At 42.8% G+C, this 18,895-nt stretch overlaps 1 protein-coding gene across 4 annotated transcripts in view; it reads right to left on the bottom strand.

The window, feature by feature from the left end:
* The window catches only part of OXNAD1 (oxidoreductase NAD binding domain containing 1), a 36,521-nt gene that overhangs the window by 10,958 nt on the left and 6,668 nt on the right, over positions 1 to 18,895 (bottom strand). For 2 of the 4 annotated variants that reach the window (XM_032869766.1, XM_032869767.1), the window contains 3 exons: positions 17,106 to 17,229; positions 16,750 to 16,813; positions 4,346 to 4,452 (listed from right to left, as the gene is read on the bottom strand). In XM_032869766.1, the coding sequence (XP_032725657.1) occupies positions 4,346 to 4,452; positions 16,750 to 16,813; positions 17,106 to 17,224 (290 nt within the window). In that variant the 5' untranslated portion in view covers positions 17,225 to 17,229. Of the gene's footprint in view, positions 1 to 4,345; positions 4,453 to 16,749; positions 16,814 to 17,105; positions 17,233 to 18,895 lie in introns of all 4 variants that reach the window. The other 2 variants (XM_032869765.1, XM_032869769.1) reach the window with 2 other exon arrangements.

The following is an 18,895-nucleotide window of genomic DNA, read 5'->3' as shown; positions in this document are numbered from 1 at the left end:
CTCAGGTGAGTGAAAGGGGATCCTTCTCTAGTAACTTTGGAAAGCAACCTTTAAAAAAAATAAAAGGACTCCTTCATTAAATACTACAGAATTCAAATGACATAAAAACTTCATCTGAATGGATTTAAGAAAATATGCATGATACATATTTAATGAAGCATCTGTGTAAGAAAAATTTTAAGTTTTAAACACACACACACTTAAAAATGCCCCTTGCAAGATTAGCATTCTTGAAGCCAAGAGCTGAGGCACCTACTGCACTCTCAGGTGAGTGTATATTAGAAGAACTGGGAGGAAGAGCCTATTTCTGTAGTGAAGCCACATATCCATATCCAGCTGTGACCCCAGGCAGCCCCGTCCCGCCCACAGATGCTGCCCAGTGCCCGGCACTCAGCAGACACAGAAGTCGCGGCCGAATGTCGATGCTTTACCATGAGATCCTAAAACTCTTTAGTCCTCAGCGTGAGGCATGGAGGCCCTGCCTCATCCCCTGGGCGCACACCACAGACAGCTCCTGCTCATGATCTACAGGCACCGCTGTCGGTGCCGGAGGTAGAGATGCCAGCATGTCTGGATTCCTGCCCTCAATAATCTCACCCTAACAGGAGGAAAACTAACAAATGTAATCACATGGGCTCTGACAAAAATCTGCTTGGAGGACAGAAAATGCCCATCACTTAAACCTATCTGGAAGAACTGGTACTTAGTGTAGATTTCTTCGTAGCTCTTACATACGTGATTCTGATTTTATCAGGAAAATACTAATAAAACCACTATTTTATTTTTTAAACATCTGCTTGGAAAGCAGAGGAAGAAGCAGTCAATTCTACCAGGCGAGGAGGGATTAACAAAGACTTCACAGAGGAGTCTTAAAAGACATACAACACTCACCAGACAAGCATGGAGGAGGACACAGTCTGAGCAAGGACACCAAGGACTGCGGCACTGTCTCTGTGCTGAGAGACACGGGGCTGTCACACGTGAGAGGCAGGGCTGCCGAATGTGGCCATGTAGGTTAGATGCTGTCTACAATGCAGCAGCCTTGCTAGAGGGAAGGGGTAGAGTCCTTTTTCTCTAATCTTACTCCTCTCGTCTATTTCTTCTTGGAGTCCTTCTCTCAGTCACTTTCCAACATGAAAACTATGTTCTCTCATCTTAAGTCAAAGACCTTGCTCTTTCCAAAAATGCTTTGGCCTTGCTTCCTCCCCCTCAGTGCCATGCAAGCCTAAGTGTGGAATGAGCACTGACTAAGCAGGAAGGGTGCCATCTTAGTGGAGATGCGCACTCATCCACTCCTATCTGGCCTGCTGCTCTTCCAAACAGCAGGGGAACCAGCCAAGGAACTAAGAACTGGAATCTGTCCCCTGGGCCTCACCAGCACAGATGACTTAACTGACTGAGTGAAACACCAGCTACAACAAAAAGCAAAAGCAAACTAATGAAGTTAAACATCTCTCTCCTCTCTCTCTCTGCCTGCCTCTCTGCCTACTTGTGATCTCTCTCTGTCGAACAAATAAATAAAATCTTTAAAAAAAATAAATAAAAAATAAAGACATGGAAACTGAACTCAGAGAAAGAAACTACCCATAACACAGAGCTAGAAAAGCCAGCATGTGAGTCATGTGGTCTCCAGAGAACTAGGCATATGACACTGTGGTAGAGACTCCCTCAGGGGATGGACCCTGCCCACAGCAGTGAGCTCCACAAGGAACACTGAATCTGCCAACCTTAGGCACGCACACACTACGTGAGGACTGCTGGTGGCACTCTAGCCCCAAGAGAGAATCCCAATCTTTCTATTATCAGGAAGGAGAACTGATTAGGTCAAGAGTGGGACTCATGAAGGACCTACATGCTAGGCAGTGGATCTACTGGTGATAAAAACCTAAAAGGTTTAGTCCTGCTCCTAGGAGCCATGGTTTTGAGGGAGTACCCTCTTTCGACCTTTCTCTTTAGATTGGATTTCTTGAGTTCTTGGAACTGGTTTCCCAATATAGGAACTAGACCCCTCTGTATAGCACAGGAAGAGCCCCAGAGGCTGATGTCTGGTCTATACTGAAGGTGTCTACCTGGAACTCTGTGCCCAAAGTTCCAGAACATTCATTCACTTATTTAGAGGCCGGTCTAGCGCCTCCACGTCAGTCTGGCAGGTGTTAGAGGAGGCCAGTGGTCAGGAATTCAGAGATGTGGGATCATGGTCCAATCTCTGACCCCAAAGATAAGCCCAAGAACAACCCTCTTACCTCTAGTAGCACTCCACTACAATAATCCTAACTGTACCAGCTGCCCAGAAACTACAGCCATACTGTCTCTCTCTCCCTGACCCTTCCTTTCTTCCCCAGAATGCCACATGGAGCTTACTACCAAGCTGATGACCTCAGAAAGCACAGAGTGAAAGCCATCCCAGCAACAGCACCAAAGATGCAGACATCACCAACCCAAGCAAATGGCCATCCTGTAACCAAGCAGTCATATACCCAAAGGAACTTACAATCCCCAGAGCCACACACTAAGTCAGTGGTAAGGGAGCAATCTTTTAAAAGGGGACATTCAGATGCCAGGAATGAATGCTGATGGACACCTGACAAGGAAAGGTCAATCAGTACTTAATAGCCAGAGATGACCCTCAAGACAACTGCCCTCTGGAGCAGGGTCCATCAGGCACATTCTAAAGCCAGTCCCGACATCAGTGAGATTACCAAACCCATTCATCGATATGGGATATAGAACACCAACCCTGAAAAATTTTACCTTGAGGATCACAAGGGAACCCTATCTGTTTCTGTATCACTAAAAATACCACTATATATTTTTCTGATCGGGTAACTGCAGTTCGCAAGAGCTAATACACTTGCAGGCCCACCAAGGCAGCAGCATTATAAACCAGCGCCCAGGCCTTCTCTAATCCAGAGTCTTGGTGCAACCCAGAGCCAAAGGCCCAGAGACAATGCTGCGCACGGGACCCAAACGCTTCCACAGAAGGGAAGTATGGAAAGACAGATCACTACAATTAAAGTTTCCACTTTTCAATGGAATAACTGCTTAACTATTTTTGAAGGGTAAAAATGTTGCCCGCCCCCCTAAAACAGCCCAAATGCATTTAATATGTATCACTGAACATGTGCAAAGATTGCAGTAAATTGCCTCACAAACGCAAATTAGTGCAATCAGCATCTTGTTTTCTAGTTCTAAATTCAAAGGCAAACTATTAACACAAGACTGCTCTCTCGCTATTATCACACATCCTCCTCCTAACAAAACCGCATTTCCAGATGGACTGCCAAAATTAGTCAAGTGACTCCTAAGAAACACTACCAAGATTGACATGCCAGAAATTCACTTAGAAATGAATGCTTTATTTAAATAAAGGAAACATACACCCAAACACACCTTTCCTAAGGAAATACAAGCTGCTTTATTTACAACTCCACTTGAATTGCAACTCGGTGAGGCCATTCGCAGGAACAGTGGGACAGCTGGGCCTGTCAGTATTCTGACCAGTCCCAGACCACCCCATTCAGCAGGGAGTCAAACCCGGCAGAATCAGGAGCATGGTGCAGGTTGGGCCCGGCTGGGGAATCCTGATAATAGATTCAGCAAAAAATTTAAATGCAACTCAGACAAGTAAGGCAGGAATTCAGTCGAGAGGGTGGTCAGCTCTGTGACCTAACCAGGCATTCTTCTTTCCAGACTGCTGTGTTTACTCTCTATCTGACACAACAACTAATTTTTAAAAATGTATCCATCCCCAACAACAAATAATCAAGCAGATTAGATTATTCCAGTGCATTCTATCATAGCAACCGTTTCTGAAGAGCATAATCATCAGTTATCAGGTCCGTGGCTCAGAACTAAGCTTTTTTCAATCTACAAAACAGAAGGCAGCAATTTTCATCTATGACTGAGAAGGTCAAGGGCTCAAAACCAAGGTGAGCTCTGGGGCGAGGAAGGGAATCAGATTCTCCATGCCGAAAGAAGGCTCCTCCTGAATGGGGATGGTCTAGAATTCCTATTCCTCAGGAGAAACAGCTAGCCACAGTCGTCCTTTCCAGAAGAAAATATAAGCCCTTCTAGGGGCACCTGGGTGGCTCAGTTGGCTGGGCATCCAACTCTTGGTTTCGGCTCAGGTCATGATCTCAGGGTGATGGGATCAAGCCCCACATCCGGATCCGCACTCACGACAGTCTACTTGAGATTCTCTTTCTCTCTCTTTCTCTCCAACCCTCTCTCCCTCTTCCTGCTCTCTTTAAATAAATAAATAAATAAATAAATAAATAAATGTGCCCTTGTAGTTGACAGCACCTTCTTGAACACACAAAACTACAGAAACAGAAAAGCCACTTACCACTGGCCAGCTTTGAAAGAAAAGTCTTTATCTGCAACAAGCAGGCGGAGCCTCTTCACAGATGGCGACTCATTCGCAGCCCCACACACCTTAGCAGCTGACACGACCTAGAGCCAAGAGATGAACTGTGGCTGAGGTTAGTGTGTCTACACACCAGGAACAAATAGTGGCTTTCTGGTAACTAAGGTTTGTTGAAATCTACAAAGACGTGATTTTTGAAAACTATAAAAAAAGGAAAAGCACACTTTGCTTTAAAATGCTGCCCACCACCTGGTGAACAAATTTAGTTATAATTTAATTATTTTTGAGAGACTTGCTATCCTACTAATTGAATTTTATTCTGCAGACAAAATTCATCTCTTAAAGGGGCTGTTTAATAAGTGTTGGTTTCTTGAGCATCTAGTATGTCCCATGTACCGGGCTGGATCATCTGGAAAGAGCTTGGGGGAACGGGAGCCCTGTGAACCACCTGCCTAGCGGGAGTATGTATGATGTACATAAAGTGAAACCCACTGTAGGATATGAGCTTGTGTGTGTTCTGAGCCTGCGAGAAGTCCAGGACTAGCAAATTTCAGAAATTACAAGCAAGCACTAGAAACTTTTTTTTAGCAATTTCACAGTCTGTTGAATCTAATTATGGACAACAAATTGGGTTTGTATTCCCTATGTTTTCGGTTTTTTTTTTAATTTTTTTCTAAATCAGTGTTGATTATCTTTGACAAAATACAAATAATCCACAACCTTTGAACAGTATCAAAACAGCCCTTCACTACACATAGCTTGAGAAGCACTATTCAAAACAACATATCTGATTTCTAGAAAATCCTAAAGTGCGAGCTAGGCTCTCTTCAGTGTCATCCACACCTCAGCATCCCCCAAATTCAAAATGCCTCTACTTCCTCCTTCCTTTTTAGTTTCTTCCTTCCTTTTTTTGTTTCTTCTACCTTTGAGTTTTTCTTCCTCCTGAAATCTGGAGTATTTTCATGACAGAGGAGAAAAGACAATATGACTCTTTCCTCGACCTCTGACTGCCATTCAACTCCACTTCTGGAAGCAAACAAAAGCAGTAGCAGGTGACCAAAATACAGTCATTCTCCTCAGATGGTGTCAGCTTCACTGTTTCATCCAAGCGTGCCTTGGAAAGTTGACAAGATCAAAGGACCTCACACCCTAAAGCTGGCTCCTTCAGCCCCTTTCTCCAACAGGCCTAGGTGGAATCCAACTACCAGTGGGAAACAACTTATAAAAACCCACTGCAAAGTTCTCCAGATGGTTGTTGGTCTCCCTCACTGACTCAGAACATCTCTGGAAATGTCTTACCCTTCTCTTGCTCCCATAAAATCCCTTGCCTCTCTTCCTCTGGATTTTTGCCAGTCTTCCTTCTCCTCTTCCTGAGAGCAAGTGGGTTGGTGTCCACACCGAGCTTCTTCCTGCACTTTTGGTCCTAGTCTTGCCCTCCCTCTCCAAACCTACTCCCACTGGCCCCTTCCTTCAGGGTAATGATTCCTCCCCTTAGACCTCCTGTTTATCAGACACGGTACCTACTGCCATTTGCCTGCCCCAACCAGTTCAACGACAGAATAAAAAGCAGCAGCATAGTGTGGCTGCCAAAAGCACGGGCTCTGTCACCACACTGTTGCACACTGCCTGGTGTGTAATCATGCCCCCAGCACACACTTAGCAGCTGTGGGCCTCTGGGCACATTACCTAGTCCCCCCTCGGCTATAAAATAAGATCAACACCTGTATCTCAGAGCTGCAGAGAGGAAGTAAAGAAGTAATACATGCAAACCACTTATAATGCTGCTGGCTCAATGTTGGTTATAATGTATCTTAATGCATTCATTATAATTAGCTTATTAGTGTTTATTATATTATATTATACATTACCCTATATTCATATATTGATATCTATACAAAACTACCCCAGGACTGCCACGCAGGCCCTCACGCACTGAGTACTGCACACCCCTGGGGGCCTATTCTCATGAACAACACTAAGCACCTATAAAGTACAGTGGTCTCGTACCACATCCTAGCTATTTGCCAGAACAGACTTCAAAGCCATACTGTCTTTAAGCTATTTTAGAAATCTTGTCTTTAATCTCTGGCTCTACTGATACTTCCTCATTCAACAGAATCTTCTCCATCCATGACACTCTTGGTCAACACCGCTAACTGGGCTCCCACTCTACAGCAACAACTTCTAAAGTGCATGGACACCTGCCTGAACAACCAAACTCAAATGTCCAGGCTCCGTTCTCCCCCTCCCTGAGCTCTCTGCGCTCCATACTTTTGACTTCCTTCCCTCCTGACACATTCTCCTTGCCTGGGAGAGCTGATACGGAACTCTCCAGGTCTCCTCCTGCCTCTCCGACCCGGTCCTCGCACTTCCTCAATGGCTTCTCCCTCTAAACTGCCTCACTCCCACACCCTCTCCCACCTCTAGGCCACAGCTCTCAGGTATTCTCAAAGCTACTAACACTCACCCCAACTCATCGTTACTTTTCTGGCAATCAGGCCCACATCTGTGCTCCCCTGTGAGTAACAATCAATGACTGAGGAGCATTTATCTCAGGTGTATTCTAGGTGCGGGCTTAAGGGTCTCATGGACACCAATTCATTTAGTTCATAGGAATAATTAGATTGTATCCCAAGGGATGCTGCTACCCTCCATTCTGAATGAGGCAAGAGAAAGGTTTGATACTTGCTCAAGATCACTCAGGAATGGCTGAGTCAGGATTTGAACCTAGGTAAGCTTGGCCCCTTAGTCACGTGACAGTCCCGTCCCAATGGCAAGCTCACTTATGTGTCCAACGAAATCCACCATATTCATCCCTTCCACAAACATTCCCTGAGCATGTGCTGCCTGGCACTGGAGATGCAGAGATAGGGTCCCACAGAATCAGCTGCTTCCCCTCACCAGGATTTCCATTCAGTTCTTATCCTGAACTCAAGAGTCAAATCCATTTTCAACAGGTGTATGTATACACGTAAATGTACATACACACACACACACACACACAGAATCTTTGACTCTCTTCCAAGCATCCTGTCCCTACCACGAACAAGTTCCACAAATTCAGCTCATGTCTTTTCCTCCCCATGCTCACCCACCAGCATCCTAAGCCAAGAATTTCTTCTCACTTGAACCACTGCCTTAGCCTTCCTGTCTCTCTCAAAGCAGCCAACAGCTAAATACTGCTAGTATTCTGACCTCACTGAGTGACCCTCCAGCTCAAAAACCTTCAGTGGCTAACACTCAACTGAAAAAAAAAAAAAAAAAAAACAACACAAAACAACAACAACAAAAAATGCTAAATGGCCTTTGTAGCTTGACCTCTCTTGTATCCCTAGGCTAGTGGTTTACCAGCCAAGCTGGACAATCTGCTGTTCTCTTGTATCCCTAGGCTAGTGGTTTACCAGCCAAGCTGGACAATCTGCTGTTCTCAAAGGCACCTGACATTTGCCGGCCTCCCAAAACCCTGCCTAGGTCATTTGGCACGCACCACGCTCTCAGCCCTGTCCCTCAACCTCCTACTCACCCTTCCAGGCCCTGATCAAAGACTAACCCCTGCCTGACGTTTTCCTGCTTCTCTCCATCCCCTCAATTCTACCAATAAAATGTTTCCATCTTCTTATCATACTTAGCACATCTTAATGTAACCACCAATCCTCAAGAACCTCTCTTTCCACCACACGAGACTACAAGCCTCCCAAGGTCAGGTACAGGGGTTCAATCTGCGTCTGTATGAATTCCCCAGATCAAGCACAGGGCTCAATGCATGCTGAAGATTGAGTAAATACTTGCAGAATGAATGAAAACTCTAACTAAGAGTCACTTAAAGTTAGTTTCCTGAACAAAAATTAGACGTTCAGGAACCTTTTGTTGTTTAAGAAGAAAAGGAGGTATAGAGGTAACCACTACAGAAAATTTAGATTCATGCTTAACACTGTGAGAGAGGAAAGGGAAGGCGGAACTTCTTTAGTAGAACAGGAATCTTCCTTTGTCTGCCAGATACTATTTCAAATACCTTATTACAAAAACAATTAATAAGATGCACCAGAGGACTCTCCATTATGTTACTGCTCTTATTTTTCTTAGATATACCAAAAAAAAGTTTATTGTATAAACATTCATTATTTTCTTTCAACATAATAATCTGTAAAAACATAGCCAAGAGCTAGATTATTTCATTTATAACAGTTTAACTGGCATCTGTCGGATTCACTGATAAAACTAGACAACTTTAAGAACATCCTCAAGAGTCATCTGGGGGCAGGGAAACCAACATTCATAATCACTGAGGGGGAGCCAGGCAGAGGGGCACAGAATTTCAGCTGGAAGGTCAGCATGCTTCAGTCAATGAAAATGAAATCAACAATCGCTTGCTAATGTTCAAATATAAAATTCAATGAAGAAAGGAAAGAAGTTACACTTTCTATTGAAAAGTCATATTTTCACTGAGATAGCCTCTATGAACAAAAAGGTTCCCAGACGTTTTATGCTTATTGCTATTAATACAAACGGTAATACACCTGTCGTGATCAGTCCTACTAACCTGGGCAAAACTGCTCTAACCGGTCACACAAAATATGTTGCATGATTCATTATTTTTTAACACATGCCTTCCTATTAATACTTTATTTTATTCAATTAATGCAAATCTACATACTACATGAAGAATTCTAATCACGTAGATTAAAAACATTAGAAAAATCTTTTTGAAGGCCACATCTTTATTTTATTCTGGAGCTAGTTTCACATAATTAAGATCTGTAATCATGGCCCTTGTTATATGCCATTCTTTCTTCATTTTTACGAATAAGCAAAACATGATGGAGAGACTATACGTTTTAACATTTGTACTTGTTCTCATGCTTAACGGATCAAAAGATTTCACAACTGAAAACCTCAACTAGCCATGTCCTAAGTTAAAACACATGGCAGGAAATGAAGTTTTCCATAAAATAACATTTAGACTCTTCTACTGTTCAATAAAATAACAATAGGTTTGCCAACTTTTACTAGCGCACATTTTTAATGGTTTGACGGAGTCAGCATCTAAAAGGAAATTTCATCATACCGATTTTAAAAACTAGTTTTATGTAGGGTACTTTGTTGCTACTGTTGCTGCAAAACTCTCTGTGCAGGAAATAGGTCTTTCTTTGGGAAACCTAGCTGGCTTCCTCTGTTCACTCCCATCCATTTGTTTGCTGTTTAAAAATGTAGACAAAGCCAGGATTAGAGATAACCTTAAACAAAAATACCATTAGGACACAAAGAATTTCAGAGTTGAAGAAAATTTTAGTCATTATCCAAAATAGTACATCATTTTACACATAGGGAGATCAAGGCCCAGAGATATTTTTTAACTGTGGCAGAAAACCAATGTGATGAGTAGGAATCTGACTAAAAGAAACTGATTTTACTGAAATGATTTACTGACAAGGGGAAAGATCACAAAGGTGCCAACTGGACACCTTTGTAGGTAGCTTGGCCTGTCCACACCTTGTCCTGGCATGACAAATGGAATCTCCTTGCTCCTACCAAAGGCTAATTTGTCCCCCTGGGCTGAGTTTCCTCTCTGCTTTCTCCAGCAGTACCCTCTCTCACACATCACTCCTCTTCTCCCCTCTCCACAAGACACAGAGTTTCGCAAGCACGCAATCTTCCACTCACCTAACATCAGCCGCAAACATCTACGCACAACTTACCATGCACCAGGCACTTTGTGTGCATTCATTTATGCATTCTTTGCAACAGCTCTAGAAAGCAGGCATTATTATTGTCATTCCCATTTTTTAAAAGATTTATTTATTTACTTTAGAGAGAAAGAGAGCACAAGCAGGAGGGGGCAGAAGGAGAAGGACAGAGACAAATCTCAAGCAGACTCCATGCTGATATCGGTGCTCACTGCAGGGCTTGATCCCAGAACCCCAACATCATAATCTGAGCCAGAACCAAGAGTCGGAGGCTTAACGGACTGCGCCACCCAGGTGCCCCTCATTTTATATATTTTCTATATTACAAAACTGAAGTCCCAAGGCTAGTAAGTGGCAAAGCAGAGATTGGAATTCAGGCATCAGGCCACTGTGCTTTGCTGCTTCTCAAAAGACAAACAAAACAAGCCTCTCCATTAATCCAGTTGTCTGGCCATTTCTCTGCTCATATTCACATAAAACATTTTCAAAAGGGCATATAGCCCTGGCTTCGCTTCCTTCTCTCCCATTCTCTCTCCAACAAAGTCCAGTCAGGCTTTCACTCTAGCAATGTACTAGCAGCGGTCATTCTGGTCACCCATCTTCTATTTTGCTATATCCAATGATGCCTGTCCATGTAGAGCTCAACAGTTGGTCACTCCTCCCTTGAAACCCTTTTTCCTGGCTTCCCCAACACCCTGCTGATTTCCCTTTGGCCTCACTGGTCCCTCCTTTTCTGCTGCACCTCCAAACGTTGACACATCCCAGGGCTAGCCGCAGGCCCCTTCCCCTACTCTCTACAAGGCTAAAACCTTTTATTTCCAGCAGTGAACTCCAAACTCATATAACCAACAGCTAATTTGAATTTCCATTTCAAATGACACATCGAACATAAAACTCTTTTATCTCCCCAAGCTTCTTCCTTTTTATTATTATGGGAAATTGAAACATAACAAAACCAATAGAAACAGTATAATGAATCTCCACTGTATCCGCAACCCAGATCCAACAGTTGATAGGAGCTGATGAAACTTACGGCTAATCTTGTTTCATCTCTAACTCTACCCACATTCCGACCTCCCACCCTGGATTATTCCAAAATTGAGCACTTTGTTTCCCCTCCTCCAAATCGTTCTTCTCCACATTAGCAAATATATGCATCATTATCTACTTAGATTATTCGAATCCCAAAGCTAGAAATCTCTTGGTTTCTGCTCTTACTGTATCCACTACAGCCCTTTCACTCCCAATCTGTGAATCCTAGCTCTTCCTCTTAGTTCCCCACCTCCACCCCTACAACCCTATTTGAAGCCACTGTGACTTCTCCTGGGACTGTGTCCTTAGCCTCTAGCTGGTGTCAAAGCCCATCAAAAGCTATGTTCTATCCAGCAAGAGGTGAGCCATTGAAAATATGAATCATATGGCATTTCTCGGCTTAAAACCTTTCTTCATTCCCCTCAGAATCAAATCCCAACTCCTTATACAAGCCCATAATAGTTTATATGACCTGGGCCCTGCCAACCTCTCATCCTACCACCTTCCTCTGAATATGCCAAGCTCATTCCTGCCACCAAGCCTTGGCTCTTGTCTGTTCCTCTGCCAGAAATGCTGTGCCCGTGGCTGGCTCTTTTCCTCTTGTCTTGGCTCTGGTGTTACACACCAATTTAGAACAGCACCCCTGCCGCCAGCCAGTCCTGCCTCCCAGGACCCCACCTGTGTTACTGCCTTCAAGGATCAATGACCTCTGACATTCTCTGGCTGACCTGCCCCAGAATGAAGCTCCACATAGAGCAGCGGCTTTACCTGCTTCAGGCACTGCTGTAGCTGCTGCACCTGGAACAGGGCTGTGCACACAGCAGGTATTCAGAACAGGTCTGCCGGATCTCAAATAAAATCTATTTCATCAGATTAGATCCCCTAGGGGGAAAATGGAAAAGAGCCTTGCTTTTCAAATGGCTTAATTTGTTGAGCAAAAGTGTGTCCGTGAAAAGCACTGACACTACACATTTTATTTATTTTTTATTTTTATTTATTCATTTGAGAGAGGGAGAGCACAAGAGCACAAACAGGGGTGAGGATCCGAGGGAGAAGCAGACTCCCTGCAGAGCCAGGAGCTCGAGAGGGCTCGATCCCAGGACCCTGGGATCATGACCCGAGGGGAAGGCAGATGCTTAACCAACTAAGCCACCCAGGCACCCCTACACATTTTAGACAGTAATAAGTTCTGGGTACTGCTAGGAACTGGCAGTATAGGCAAGTCCTCATTTTTCACGCTCCCACCTGTGCAGAACCACACAGTATACTCACACTGTCACCGCGTCCCTTGAGATGGAGGCCATTACCATTCCTTACTACAGAGTCAGTCATCCAAGGCAGTACAGGTGATCAGCCCCAGGGAGGTGGGGGGCAGTTAACACTTTCTTCTACTCAGTGAACATGGAACGAGTGAACATGGAACATGGCCTCTGTGCCACTGGCACTGTGCTGGACCCTCTGGATCAACACTGGCATGCCGGGCCTTCCACCAAGGAGCCCCCCTCTCCGTTGGCTTCCACCCGGAGCAGGGTAGGAGCCACAGGCCGGCTGCCAGGCCATCAAACTACACGGCCCTGGGAGTCTCACCGCAAGACTGGGCCCAGGCTCTCCACAAGCCGCACAGCTACCTCTCAGAGATGGAGGCCTGAGCTTTCTCCCCACCAGTGTGGTAAGACTAATGCTGTCTACAGCTCATCCTAGACTGGATAATCTCTCCAAGGCTGTCTATCAGACACTGATAAGCACAACAAATTAGGCATCAACTGTTAGAAACATTCCAGATTAAGGAGATACCTGCCCAGAGGCCCCCAAGTTGGAGAAAGCCATTCCAGCACACAATCTTCCCAGAATGTGTAGGTGATGACTGGCAAAGAATTTTAAGGGTTCAACTCAGGACACAGTCCAGATCTCCAGCTAAGCAGCTCACCCCACTCAAACCCAAGCCTCCACAAAACCACAGACCAAGCAGACTATTAGCACTTGACAGTCAGCACGAGGCCTATAGGACCCCCAGAGCTCTCTGTCCTAAGAGCCCAGCCATTTGACTTTATTAACTAACTACTGTGCCAGCACCAACTCTTACCTTTCTTACATCATCAACACTTAAGTTTTGGTTTAGAACACAGATGAGGGTATGTGAAATTTATCTTCCATTGTGTTGCTCAATTAAACTTGGTCTAAAGTGTCACATTGTTCTGTTGTAGTAGAAAGAGAAACCAATTTGATATCAAAAATCTGAATTCAAGGGCTGAGGCCCCCACTTACTAAACAAATCCTTCAAATGTAGGCCACAATGTAATCTGCATCAAAAACAGGGCACTTGAGAGAGTGAAACAGGATGACAGCCTGGGCAAATCAAGAAGCAGGGTCATCCCACCTAAATCTCTGAAATCTTCACTTCCTCATCCGTGAAATGGGGTGAGGACCCCTTCACCTCCCTTGCAGGGTGCCTGTGAGAATGAAGTAGCAACTTGTAACAATCCAGTGCTTTGTCAACAAAAAGGTAATGACACACAGAAGGCATTTTTGGATAAGGCTTATTAGGCTTCTAAAAGAAGCAAACTAGTACAACTGAAAAAGGATCAGAGGCTTCTCCGCAGTGAACCGGGTGCATAAAATCAGCCTCTTCTGATCAGACTCCCACTAGAACATGAGGTCAAGGACTTTATGTATCACACTCAGTGCTGCAACCCTAAAACCTAGCCTAGTGTCTGGCATGTCTCCAAACAAATGCATTTGAATTTGTCATTTTAAAAATGCTTTCCTTAGCAAACTCTGCTGTCAAACTGAAGGACAGAGTCCGTCTTGCTCAGTGGGCCAGCCTTCTAGAGGCCAAGCATGGAGTGACCCCTCCAGTGAAATCTTAGTCTCACTTCAACAATCCTTACAGCATTACATAATCTTACTTTTATCTCCTTGACATTTCTAAGGTTACCCAGACTGCTTATTCTTTGAGCCTTAAGAAAAAAATCTGAACTTGAACACCAACAGTCAAATGTCATCCAATTCAGACCTCAGCTTCCTGCATCAGCATGACCTCAGGCTGGTTACATTTAGAGCCCCAGATAAGAAAGAAGCATTAACATCATAATATGGTCATTCAATAAATTCTTCAGAGGGAACTCAAGCCCTAACAAGGAAAAAACCTTTCTGTGTGGGTGAGTACTCTATTCTTTAGCCACTCCTGGAGGGGCAGCAGGGTCCTGAGGCCTAGGAGTCAGAAACAGGGCTGGAGCTTCCCTCAGGGAGAGCCACTAGCTTATCTCCTCGGCTCTGCTTCCTCTTTCATAAAATGCAGATGCCGTCCTGTTCTGAGGCTACCTCACAGACTTGAACTCAAGAGCAAGTGACATGCCAGGAGTCTTTTCTGTAAAGTGCACTTGCAATACAAGTTAAAGGCCAGAGTGGAATGAGTTGGTGATCTATCCAGTTCCATTAGGGCCCAAGCTGAGATGCTATTCATTTTGGCCAAGTCCAAGGTCAGGCTCCTGCTCTATGGCTAGGAGCCATCCTCTGGAGGAACTGGGATGAGACCCCCACAGACCTTATATACCCACTGAAGCTGTAGCCCAGACACCATCTGGCTTTATCCAGCTCCTCCCAGCTCCCATTCTGTTTGGGAGATGAGAAGAAATAAAAATGAAGAAAAAAAGAATTGCAAATGGAAAATTCTTCTGCCAAGGTCATACCATGGGTGCATTTTCTGACTTCTGGACATTATAATTCTTAACTTCGCAATCACACTATTAGAGCTTACATTAGCTTCCTGTGTAGCTTTCTTAAAACTTTACTCAGGGACCCCCAGGTGGCTCAGTTAGTTAAGCGTATGCCTTTGGCTCAGGTCCTGATCCCAGGGTCCTGGCATCAGGCTCCCAGCTTGGGGAGGAGTCCTCTTCTCTTTCTGCCCCTCCCTCTGCTTGTACACACTCTCTCCCTCCCTCTCTCAAATAAATAAAATTTTTAAAACAACAAACTCCTCTCAAAAAACACCCCAATAGTCTCAATACGTTTGTCCTATAAAATTCTGAAATGCTATTCTAATTCAGGAATTGGCAAGCTCTGATCCACAGGCCAAATCTGGGTATTTTGATAAATAATGTTTTACTGGAACATAGTCACTCAGATTTATTTATGTGTAATGTATGACCACTTCACACTACAAAGGCAGAGTTTCGTAGTTGTATCTAAGACAACATGGCCCATGAAGCCTAAAATACTTACTATCTGGCCCTTTATAGAAAGTATACCAAACCCTATATACCAAAGTATACCAAACAACAGAAAAGAATGTAGTTCAAGCTGGTCAAATAAACTGCTTTTTCTTCAAAACTGGCAAGATTTATTTTTTTTAATTAAAATAATTTATTTATTTATTTATTTATTTATTTATTTATTTATTTATTTGTCAGAGAGCAAGAGACAGCGAGAGATAGAGAGCACAAACAGGGGTAGTGGCAGGCAGAGGGAGAAGCAGGCTCCCAGCTGAGCAAGAAGCCCAATGCAGAGCTTGATCCCAGGACCCTGAGCCAAATGTAGATGCTTAACTCACTGAGCTATTCAGGTGTCCCAAGATTTCACTTTTTAAAAAGAAATCCTAACAAGTCACATATTTACAGAAAGAGCATTTTTGTATATTGAGCAAACCAAAAAGAAAAAAAGAATTTTCAGATTTATCATCACTGAGGAAACTGTACTTTCCTCTACATCCATAAATCTATTATGCTGAACTAATCTAAAAAAAACCATTGGCCTAAAACTGAATCTACAAACACACTACCCCTGATCCCAAAGCAATTTTCTTTAGAATTAGCTTGAAAAATGGGGCCTAAACAATAGTCTTTTACATTAAAGTATTATCTTACTACTAATACTAAAAATAAAATTCCTGCAACAATATGATGTCTGACCATGTTTATAGAAGTGTTTAATAATTTTCTTACTGTTTGAATACACAACAACCCTAAGCTAAATATATCTAAATATGTGAAGAATTACTCGAAAAGCAAAATCCAATATCCAATTTATGTTTGTAAAACAAAATGGGATTACTCACTGAGTTAAAGGGTGAGGATCCTTTATTTCCCAGCCCTTGACACCCCTTCAGGTGGTAGATTAGCTTTCTAGGGTCTGAATATGGTGGAAAAAAATCTGCACATGGGAAGGATAACAAGAGCTCATCCACCTTCCTTTCTCAGATGTTTTCTGAGATGCTTTCTCCTCTGATGAAATAAGAAGTTGTTCTAAAGTAGGGATAAGAACAAGGACTTTAAGACATGATGCCAAAAGAAGCACAAAAATAAACAAACAAAAAAAGGAAAAGGTAAGCTACTCATAAAATGTAGGCTGTCAAAGTTCTACCCTTACAATATAACCCTAAACACTACACATGTCCTGAGCGTAGGTCCCTCAGTTGCTGTTATACTCCCTTCCTCAAAAATTAATCCATTTATTCTCAGTTTTAAAGGAAAAATGTGAGTATTTAGCTGCCAACTTTTCGAATCAGTTGTCATATGTCTTATCAGAAAAGTTCTGAACAAAAGCATAACAAACTTTCCCAGACTGTCCTTCAAAGGGATGGAGCTAATCTACGGCCTCCTCCATGAGCTGGTCATTATCTGTGTGCACTGTCCAGCCTAGAAAAACTTGCCACAGCCCAAAGATACAAACCTCCCGACGAACGACACTGGCAGTTCTCTCCAAGTGATCAGTTTTCCTTTTGGATTTCATTATGCTTTAATAGAAAGTAAAATTAGATTATTAAGTATTATCTTCATAAAAGTAATTAGTTGTCCCTGTAATATCATGATTATCCAAAATACACTAGAACATTACAGATCCTAGAAAGTGGTCAGTGAAAATTTGCGCATCTAACTCAAGTTTAACAGTCTATGGGTGGCAAGCATTATTTAAGCAAGATGCTCTGCTATGCCTTCAGGAGTCTGATAAGCCTTCCATGACCATCAGCAGGTCAGGTCTTTGAATCACCTCAAATGAGCCAGAAACTCAAAGGGCCAGAAGCCCACCTTGTCAGAGTAAGGTGGCGCAAAGCGCTGGTTGTCAGTCTCAGTGAAGCAGCCGGACTACAGATGGTTCCAGAAGAGCTTCGCAACAACCCAGGGACCAAGACAGCAGCACAGGCCATGACACCTCCTGGGCAAACATAAAACTGAAGTTAAAATATTTTAAGAAAAAGTAGGGAAATACCAGACTATTTTAGGGGCCAGTGAAGGTTTGGATTTTTGCTTGTAGTGTTATGAGCTGATCTAACAAAACAAAGCAGTTAAAAGGCCTAACTCCACTCTGACAAAATTTCTGCCACTATTTAGAGCTGATTCACCTGATCTCCACAGTATATATATATATAATTAGTGGTACCATCAAATACTCAAGCTATTAGTTTCCAAAATCACTAACCAAGCTCATGTGACTAATCTTGTGCTATGATAGAAGAGGAGAGTAGATTTTATAACTGCCCAATAATTGTACTCCACCCAAACAGCACCACATAAGTCTTTAATATTTCTTGCTAGACGAAGTGCAAGAAGCAAATCTTCCGAGGCCATGAGGATAAACTAACTACATCGATATGCAGGCACACAGATGAGCATCAAATATCACATCGAAAGAAAAGAGTAAAAGCTGGACTCAAAAAAAGCATATGTTGCATGAGTCCAGTCATAAAAAGCACAAAAACAGACTAAATTCATCTATCAAGTTCAAAATCAAGTTAGCACGTACCTTTGGGCAGGTAATAGTGGCAATGCTGTTTCTTAATCTGAATTCTGACGGTGTGGGTATTTTCATTTTATAAAAATGCATCAAACCACATAAGATTTTTAGGGGATTAAAGATACTCTGTCTGGTACCATAGTGACAGCGATAGATACATGTCTTTATCCGTTTGTCTAAATCCATGGAACATGCCACACTGAGAGTGAAGTGAACTACAGATTCCGGGTGATTATGCTGTGTCAGGGCAGCTCAACAGCCGTCATGGATGGACCACTCTGGTGAGGGACGCTGACAATGGGGAAAGCTACCCAGGTGTGAAGGCAGGGAAAACATGGAAAATCTCTGTACTTAGCCCTCAATTTTGCTGTAAACTTAGAAATGCTTTAAAAAAAAAAAATTAAGTCTTAAAAAATTTAAATTCAAGCTGTCCAAGGATTTATGTACTTCTGTTTCAATAAAATGTTAAAAAACAAAACAAAACCAGAAAGATTACCCAACATTTAAACTTATAGGCTTATCAAAAAAAGAACTGATAGTGAGTCGGATGATATTTTTGGTTCCTACCATTCTGTTGTCCTCTCCCAATTTTTGAGTATTTGTCTCAGATGGTTACATTTAACATATTACACTGCCATATATAGCTGTCCTTTCCTATATTAGAGAATAAATGAAAATGTATATACACAACCTTTTTTCTGAACTTTTTGGAAGATACTATGTAAATTAATTGTAATAAATTCAATGTTAGAAAAATTCAAGCTAAGTGTGCTTACGTTCCTACTCCATATTTGTTAAGTTAGTTCTTCATCGGAAAAATATTTATTAAGAGTCCATTATGTGGCAGACACTGGGGATACAGACATAAATGAAACGAAGACCTTCTGAGGGAGATTATGTTTTAGAAGACAGAGTCAGAAAACAAAAGTAAATAATCAAGTGATATAAAAGTCAGTTATAACCAAGTCATATCAAAAAGCACTGCTTTCTGACTAAAAGATTTATTTCCTGTCAGTGTGTCACAGCATCATTGTGGGTAAACATGCTACTCACTTTTCTAAGAAATGAAAAAGCACGAGGTCTT

The sequence above is a fragment of the Lontra canadensis genome, unplaced genomic scaffold (genome assembly GCF_010015895.1).
Source record: "Lontra canadensis isolate GAN:19392208 unplaced genomic scaffold, GSC_riverotter_1.0 scaffold38, whole genome shotgun sequence".
Classification (NCBI taxonomy): domain Eukaryota; kingdom Metazoa; phylum Chordata; class Mammalia; order Carnivora; family Mustelidae; genus Lontra; species Lontra canadensis.
Note: the sequence above shows the minus strand (reverse complement) of the source record. Positions and strands in the feature narration are given on the sequence as shown.